Source organism: Diabrotica virgifera, chromosome 9 (assembly GCF_917563875.1).
Source record: "Diabrotica virgifera virgifera chromosome 9, PGI_DIABVI_V3a".
Taxonomy (NCBI): domain Eukaryota; kingdom Metazoa; phylum Arthropoda; class Insecta; order Coleoptera; family Chrysomelidae; genus Diabrotica; species Diabrotica virgifera.
Genome location: NC_065451.1, coordinates 129,542,063 through 129,551,122, shown reverse-complemented (window position 1 = coordinate 129,551,122; position 9,060 = coordinate 129,542,063). Strand labels below are relative to the sequence as shown.

Genomic DNA, 9,060 nt, shown 5'->3' with positions numbered 1-9,060 from the left:
GTGATTAAAGATGCGATGGGAATTGAAAGTCAGACACTATTGCAGTTCATTTGCCGGGAATATGTTTGTCTAAACTTTTTGTCGTTTTGTTTTAAGCCAAATGTAATTATACACTGGGAACAGATGGTTTTTTACATTCCCGTCTAATTAGTTGTCATATTTGGCGGGAATGAATTTTTAATTTATGCAATTAACATGCCTTGCGACAATCCAGCCAGCCAGAAGTTCATTTAAAATTATTGTTTCGTGATCAATGTTTATCGGTAAATGTAATTTATATTTAATGATACAAATTAAAATAATTTCTTTTTGTTTATTTGGGACTGTCCAGTACAATCCAACCAGAAATGACCACTGTCCATGATGCCCATCGATAATGGAGTGATGTAATTTATTTTTTATATTGAATGATACAAATTAAAATAATTTCTTTTTGTTTATTTGGGACTATGTACAATCCAACCAGAAATGACCACTGTCCATGATGCCCATCGATAATGGAGTTATGTAATTTATTTTTTATATTGAATGATACAAATTAAAATAATTTCTTTTTGTTTATTTGAAAAATGCCCACTCCAGCGAGAAATTACCTTTAAAATGATTGTTTAGTTATCGATATCCTGCTGGGTGGGTGACCAGTGGTTAATTGGACTATTTTTAACCCGGATATTGTCTACAATCTTTTTCTCTCCCTAAAAGGATAAATATTAGACTAGATATACCCTCATTGGGCTCCTCATTTTGCACACAATAATATCATATATTCCCCCACCCTATTTTTTAGACAGGATGCCAGATGTTTCTCATTTTGCTCATACAATATCATATATTCCCCCACCCTATTTTTAGACCGGATGCAGGTGTTCACTGCCAGATGGCCCCTGCTCATTTCTGCTCATTTTGCTAGTACATAATTACACTACTAACACTTATAGCTACACTTGTATACCTTTGCCCGTAAGGTATTAGATACTAAAAAGTGACAAAGTATTACGGGGCAAAGAGAAACAAGTGCTTAAAAAAATGTAAAAAATTAATTGAAAATGAGTCCATTTACTATGTAAATTTAACTTTGACTTCGTTTTTCTCAACTAAACCATTTTATCACGTGTACCCCTTAGCATCTAATCCCCTTAATCATTAAATTTTAAAATCAGATATGCATTGTATTCATAAACTCGACATAAGATTAGTTCACACTAGAGTAGTGGGCAAATGAGAGTTCTGGCCGCACAACCCCCACCCCTTTTTGTACCCCCCACTCCTACCCTGTATACCCCCCACCCCTAATTATACAAAGGTGGGGGGTATACAGGGTAGGAGTGGGGGGTATAAAAAGGGGTGGGGGTTGTGCGGCCAGAACTCTCATTCCACCATTTTATACCCCCACCACATTACACCTCCCATCACATTATACCCCACCACTTTATACCTCCCACCATTTTGTATACCTCCCACCATTGACCAGGTCAACAACCGGTCAAGAAGACAGCGACCGATCAAGAAGTCAACGACCGGTCAAGAAGTTAACAAACGGTTAAGAAGTCAACGACTATTGAGGAATGAAGGGTGGGGGAGGTAAAATATATTAAATAAACAAGAATTAGTAACAATTGATTTTTATTTAATACATTTACACCATCTACACCCAACAAGGTAGTTTCATTTAGTACTGAGAATATGTAGTGGGAGTTCACCTCATTAAAATAAAACAGTTATTAGTACAAAAAATGTGTTTATTAATTACTATCACTGGTACAATAAAATCTAATTATAATATTATTACGTTTATGATTTACTTGAACCATCTTCAGAATCATGAATGTCTACATCAATGTCCTCATTACTACAAGTATCACCTTCGTTATTTCCTTCTTCCCCATATAAAGCAGATGGGAGAAATTTTTTTATTCGAATTAAATAACCATCCAATTCTACAACTTTTAGTAACGATACAAATCCATATAAACAGATTTGGTTTTTAAGATATAAGTCACAAATTTCAACACCTTTTTCATATTTTCTAGCTAATTCTGTACAATATTCTGAAGAATATGGGGATGGACGCACTGCACCATAAATGGCTTCATGAGAAGCATCAAATTCCAAATTGGAGAAAAGTTGGTGTAAACTTTCGACACCACTCTTTAAATCCGTAACTTCTATGTCGGTAACGTAACACATCCACATTGTAAATACAAGTTACTAGCAGTGAAGCTGAAGAACAACTGTATAAGTTTTCTCTACAACACGTTATAAACTAAAACCCCCCACCAACAGATGGTTAGTCCCCCACTACGATTTCATAATAAATCCATTTCAAAACTATCTACATAAAATTCGCGCCCATCATTATTTTCTTGTTCTGGTAGAAGTAGTTTAGCTTGTTGGATTAAATAATCGAGATTGTTTTGTTGTTGGTCAGGTATAAAGGCATCTATTTTGTAATGACCCCACGCTAATGTATTAATAGCCCCAGGTATAACATACCTCTTATCATCGTGGGAAGTTAAAGCAACCTTATTTTTTAACTCGGTATACATTTCATGTAAATGTGACTTAAATGTATACATTTTACGATAAATCTTTGCATTAGCATTATCAACCACTTGTTTGTAATCCGTAAATGTTAAAGATTTATTTATAACGTTTTTGGAAATCCCTTTTGCTTTTTTAAAATGTTTATTGTTACTCAATGCCACACAATAAGCTTTGGCACCAGTACCACAAAAATTTGTAATTGGTTGACCTTTAAACTCATCCTTTAATTTACCAACTACTGATGGTGTTTTGGGTATATTAAAAATATTATCTACTGGGTAATTAGATGTATCAAATAAATCAAGATTTTCTTTAATATCGCGGTACACGTTTTCTGTTTGAATATGTAAAATTAAAGAATCAGTGTCGGTATACAAAAGGGTTGCATCACCCATATATTTAGCTTTAATATAGTTGTAAAAGAAATCATACATACGAATTTTGGATATTTCTAAAATCGAAAAACCGACATATACGGGTTTGTCGTAAACAATTTTTAAAATATTCATTTGAATTGCGACTAAATTGTCAGAAAATATTGAAACTGAGTGGAAATTCGGCATACTAATAAATCCTTCAGCACCGATACTACCGGGTAAGTTTTCCCAGTGGGATAATAGTTTAATATCAACCCTTTTATCAACGTTTTCCATAGTTTTCCCATAAATAGAGTTGGTGTAATTCTTATATGTGCTTTTATCAAATTCATTATCTGAGGAATTGCGTAAATTCGTATTCAATTCAATATAAGGTTTTAACCACGGTGATTGAGAAAATTCTAGAATTCGATAAATTTTAGCTACCTTTAACCCTTGTTCAACACATTGTTTTAGATTTCTATAATGGATAATATATTTATGTTTCGGTAACAACGTTAATACAAGTTTGGGATCTTTACCATTAGGAGGTATTATATTTTCAGGGCAAAACGGTAAGTCGTTGTGATGATCATGCAATGTTTCAGGATATGTTAAATCAACTTCTAAAACATACCCCTTCGGAGATTCATCATCGATTGATAAACAATCAAAATTAGTGATTTCTACACCATCTAACCACCGAAAATCGCCATGTGGAAGATATTGACTCATAGCGTAACCATAAAGATTTGTTGCGTCTAAATAAAGAATATAGGAAGTAGGTTTAGAACAATCATAATTTTCACAATACTGATTATTTGCAGTAGCAAATCTAGTGCTACATTGACTTATACCTCCACGTACACCCTTTTTAAAAAAATGAAGCATATCAATATCTGTTAATAATTCAAGCTGAATATTAGTTTTACGCAACATGGCATCCCAGCTAAGTGATGGAGCTGTTAAATATTGAGCAGGATCTAATTTATAATTAAATAAACAATTACGCCGAAAATTTTCAAAAACATCAGCTAATAATAAAACATCCGATTTTAAATAAACATCAGAGTACTCTCCTAAATTTTTACAATCAAAAACTTCCCAAACTTGCTTAGCTCGTAAATATTTTTCATCGGAAATACCTTCACCTTTTAAAACATCGAAGAATTGTTCTTGTGCAGGTAAAGATACCTCACTAAGTTTTGAAAAGTTATCCAAGTATGAATAAGGGAAAACACCTTTCTGCCGTAACAATCCGAACTCTTCATTTGACCGACAATATTTTCGTAACTCTAGACATTGATCACCGTTGAGAGTTTTACTTAAATTATCTAGTGAATGAGGTAAAAATCTGAAAGAATCTACAAACCTTAATTTTAAATATGTATTTTGCTCTAGACCGCGATCAACTAAAAGTAATTTGGTAAATGATATATATTTTTCTTTAGTTTGTGCAATAACATCAATTTTTTCATTATTTTGAGCTAATTTTGTTATAAAAAGATGTGCATCGTAATTGGTTAAATTATGCATAAAAACAGGAATAAATTTTGGTAATTTGTAATTTAAATTACAAGCGTTATGAGCTGCTCCCGAAAACAACCCCGTTAAATGCGAATGATCTCTAACCTTCATTTCGTTAATATCGAATGGTTTATCACAAATGTGACAACACTTACTTTCAAAAAATTGTAATTCCTCTGCCGTTGTGAGTTTTTTCATGGGTTTAATATGTTTAAGGTATTTATGATAAATAGTGTAAACTTCTTTTTCTAGTTTTTGAATAAATGTTTCAGCCACATTATCACCACGGTAAATAATAAGTTGTGATAAGCTATCATCAAAATAACATTTAATATAAAAACCGAATGAATATGGTGTGTGCTGGTAGGTTTTAACAGTGAATGAGGAATTATCAGAAGGTGTCGCATGTTGTATCGGTTGTAGTATACTTTCAAAATCAGCGTATATAACAAACGGAACTTGCATTTGTTTATGAAAGTTGGAAAACTGTAAGATATTTTCTTTTTGTAGACGCCCAAATTTATTGAGAATCATGTCTGTAGTTGGAAGCTTAGTATATACAAAGTTACAATCATTGTCTTCATGTTTGTGAAGACGTTCCAAGGATGAGAAAAATTGTAAACAACCATTACATAAAAAAGTCTGACCATTATGATGTGATTTTTGACTTGATATTAACCGTGATAAATTTTTAATATAACAATAATGACTATTCCCGTTATCATCAAAAATAAGTAATAAATTAACATGTGTAGATTTTTTAGATTTTGTATGATACAGTGGTCCAACGATTTCCAATTGTGTAACATTATTTTTAAAACATTCACTGACCCCAAAAACGTTAATTGAAATATTATTTAGTAATTCAAATTTTGGTATATCTGACAATTTCATAGGGAATTCTATATTATGGAACTGTAAGAGACTAGTATAATGCGGATAAGAAGTAGTAAGATTGGATTTACCTGTCGGGTTAAAAATGGATGCGTTTACCGCCCAACCAAAACATGCTTCATCTTTATTCATTATATTAATGACCGCTTTTTTTACCTCGATTTGTCGTGGCAACCTGATATATGAAGAAGATCGTAGAGGGTTGTACTTATTGATATTAACTTCTAATGATTGGATTTGTAAAAGACTCCATCCAGAATCCTTTTCTTGTATTTCCGAAACCTTGGGTAATATTTCACTAATAAAATCTTGATATGCTTGTTTCAGATTAGTAGAAATAGTAATAATTTGATTTTGAGTATTAAATGATTTTAAATCATAAGTATCTTTTTCAGGTATTGTATACATAGAGTAAAGTTCGACATTAACTTTTATCACTTTAAATTCGTGTAAATAGTTATGTAGAAGACTCAAAACATTTCCCTCAATTTCATTAAAAAATTCCAAGTGGTCGGTGTGATGTTTGCTGCTAGTAAGACGGTAACTACTAATACGATTTTTAAACGAACTTGATAGTTTCTCAACCCCACTGTCTAGATAATTAATAACACTTTTGTGTGAATTACTACGTAAATGTCCTGTTAGCCCTCTTCCACAAATTTTTTTATAACAATCTTGACATTCTATAATATTGGATCTAGTCTTAACTGAACGGGTATTAGATGCTTCTGCGGTAGGACGGGAAGTTGCTTCTGCAGTAGCCGAATAGTTTATATTAGCTGATGTATCAACACCTGAAAGTTTCACCTTTTTCACTTTATTATTAAACCGTTGTGGACAACTTTCCCGTTTATGTCGAGTTACACTGCTTCTGCTGGATAAAACTTTTAAACAGGAGTCGCACTGCATGGTTCTTGACTGAAGCTTGGTGAACGTATGACACAAAAATAAACAACAACGAAAGAATAAACCGGTTTTCGAATACCGGTTTTGAACTGGAAATACCAGTTTTAAACTGGTGATACCAGTTTTGGAAATACCAGTTGGATACCAGTTTTAAACTGGATATCCTCGTTATTTTCAAGTAATAACAGATTAGTATTTATATACTGATTAGTATATACTGACTATGAGGTAGGATGAAACCGTTTTTACCGCTTTATCGCGATATGTATGATTTTTTTCTAAAAATTAATAATAGCTTCACATTCTAGACGTCAAGACCTTTCATTAGTGTGGTTGGAATGTGGTAGTAAGATGAAAAAACAGGTTTTACCGCTTTATCGAGCTATGCTTGATTTTTTCTAAAAAATAACGATAGTTTTGTACTCCAACCGTCAAGATCTTTCATTAGAGTGGTTGGAAGGTGGTGGTAGGATCAAAAATAAAAAAACCTCAAAAATAAAAAAATATAAAAAATGGAAAAAAAAAAAAAAAAAAAAAAAAAAAAAAAAAGAAAAAAAAAGAAAAAAAAAAAAAAAGAAAAAAAGAAAAAAAAAAAAAAAAAAAAAAAAAAAAAAAAAAAAAAAAAAAAAAAAAAAAAAAAAAAAAAAAAAAAAAAAAAAAAACAAAAAAAAAAACAAAAAAAAAAAAAAACAAAAAAAAAAAAAATTTAAGACAAAAAAACAAAAAACCTCTACCAGTGTCAGGTAAACCAAAGCCTTGACCGGTTATCCACCTTTCTTTGTTTGAGAACTGGTTTCAGAACTGGTATTGCGTCGGGTCGATTTAGAACTGGATCTACCCTACCACTTTGTTTGGTTGAGTTCACTTATAAATTGCAGTTTGAGATGTTCGCTCGATTATTCCAGTCTTGTTTTCCATCCGCCGGTGAAATGGATTTAGATAATATTTTAAATTTCGAAACTCTTAAATGTCACACGCAATGTGTAAGTGTCGGAAAGCGTGTTCTGTGTGAAGAGTCGGAGGTGCCGCCGTCGAAAAAAAGACGGGATGTATTTAGTGTTGATTCGTCGTTCGTCCCTCCATCGGTATCGGGAGTGACGGATAGCAGAAAGAGAGCGCCGTCAGAGGAAAGCGTCATTTATGTGGGGAGCGAAACACTCCCCCTAAATCAGCCACGCAGCGAGATGGGACGCTTAATTCTAAAAATTAAAAAAAATACAGCGGTGGCGGCGCAAACTTTCAAAGTAGCGGCGGAGGTGCACGCTTCTCCAAGCGTGCAAACATCAAAACACCACTCTACATCTTTTGAAGATATTTCCGACTCTGAAGACGGGACATCTGATCACCCTTCACTTCAAACCTGCAACAAACCCTCTATCGAGGGTTACCCCTCTATCGGAGATATATTAAATATCTCCGAATTGGGATCATCACCTGAAGAGGGGTTAACACAGACACATATAACTCAACCCCAAGCTGAAGAGGAAATACCCATGAAACCTATGACTGAGACCCAAGTCTGGGAAAAAGAGCTTATATCGAGAACAGAGCCGTCACTCACTAATGTAGTGACGAGAGTTCTCCAAATCCCCAACCGCGCAGAAGCTTACCACCAAGCATTATGTGAGGATTTTAAGGGAGGACTTGTGTCGGCTCTTGAACGTCATCAAGACCGCATTCAGGAAAGGTTAAATGAGAATTTAAAGGAAAGTGAACTCCTTAAAAAAGCCATCCAAAACATTTTTTCATATGGTGAAAAAATTTCCGAGGCTTTTCACGAGGAGAATATCCGGCTTTCACAGGATCTCATTAATATAAAAGCTTCCCTGGCCAATGCTGTGAGGTCAGATTCTCGAGGTAAGAATTTTTAATTATAACATGTTGCAACAATTTTACTAATAAAATGTACAGCAATGCTAATAATGACAATCACAATAGTGATAATGTTTTCCATGAATTTTTACAAACGAAAATTAAATTTATTTTCTATTACGAAATTTTAATTTATTCTTCATTAAGCGTGATCATTAATTTTTGTACACCATTATAATATTCTAATTTGTTCTACATCTTGCTATAGTAATTATTAACTATTTAGTAATTATTTTTTCACAAATTTTAACAAATTGACAAAATTACTTACTAAAATCACTATCTAATTGTGCCTGAATTTAGCGAACCGACTATACTAACAAAATTTAGAGCAATGCTAATATTAACAATTGCAATACTGATTACGTTTTTCGTTTGTTACAGACTTATTCAACAAAAATGTCGCTGGTGATGTCCTGAGATGCGGGATGCGGGATGAAGGTGCATAAAGCGGTATATGTTGTGTGAGTTTTTTATACAATTTTTGACCTAATCTAACTTTTACTTTTATGTATAATAAAACAGTTTTTCACGAATTTTTACAAATCCTCTATTACGGATTTTTAATTTGTTCTTCTATTAGCGCTATTCATATATTAATACAATTTTTTACGTAATCTAACTTTTCCTTTTTACGAGCATAACAAAACAGTTTTACGAATTTTTACAAATCCTCTATTACGGATTTTTAATTCGTTTTTCTATTAACGTTATTCATATATTAATACAATTTTTTACGTAATCTAACTTTTCCTTTTTACGAGCATAACAAAACAGTTTTACGAATTTTTACAAATTTTCTATTACGGAATTTTAATTTGCTAAAATGTTGTTGTTTTCTGTAATTGCTGTTTTCTATAATGTTGCTATTTCTTTGTTACAGATTCTACCCCGTAGGTGGTCCCTGCAACCCTGTATAGTTAGTATTAATGATTTTAAAAGTGTATATATTGGATCAATA

General features: G+C 32.6%; 2 protein-coding genes across 2 annotated transcripts; one reads left to right on the top strand and one right to left on the bottom strand.

Annotated features, from left to right (window-relative positions):
- Positions 1-2,306: 2,306 nt before the first annotated feature.
- LOC126891364 (uncharacterized) lies at positions 2,307-6,230 on the bottom strand. Its single transcript, XM_050660540.1, has one exon. It carries the CDS (start codon positions 6,228-6,230, stop codon positions 2,307-2,309), a length of 3,924 nt encoding a protein of 1,307 aa, XP_050516497.1.
- Positions 6,231-6,710: 480 nt separating this feature from the next.
- Positions 6,711-8,563, top strand: LOC126892562 (uncharacterized). The gene is made up of 2 exons (XM_050662127.1): positions 6,711-8,084; positions 8,484-8,563. Exons 1-2 carry the CDS (start codon positions 7,112-7,114, stop codon positions 8,546-8,548), a joined length of 1,038 nt encoding a protein of 345 aa, XP_050518084.1. The 5' UTR covers positions 6,711-7,111; the 3' UTR covers positions 8,549-8,563.
- The last annotated feature ends 497 nt before the right edge of the window (positions 8,564-9,060 follow it).

Coding starts and splice junctions, on each gene's coding strand:
- LOC126891364 (XM_050660540.1), bottom strand. CDS start 6,230: ATGCAGTGCGACTCCTGTTTAAAAGTTTTATCCAGCAGAAGCAGTGTA.
- LOC126892562 (XM_050662127.1), top strand. CDS start 7,112: ATGTTCGCTCGATTATTCCAGTCTTGTTTTCCATCCGCCGGTGAAATG. Junction 8,085..8,483: donor TGTGAGGTCAGATTCTCGAG/GTAAGAATTTTT, acceptor CGTTTGTTACAG/ACTTATTCAACAAAAATGTC.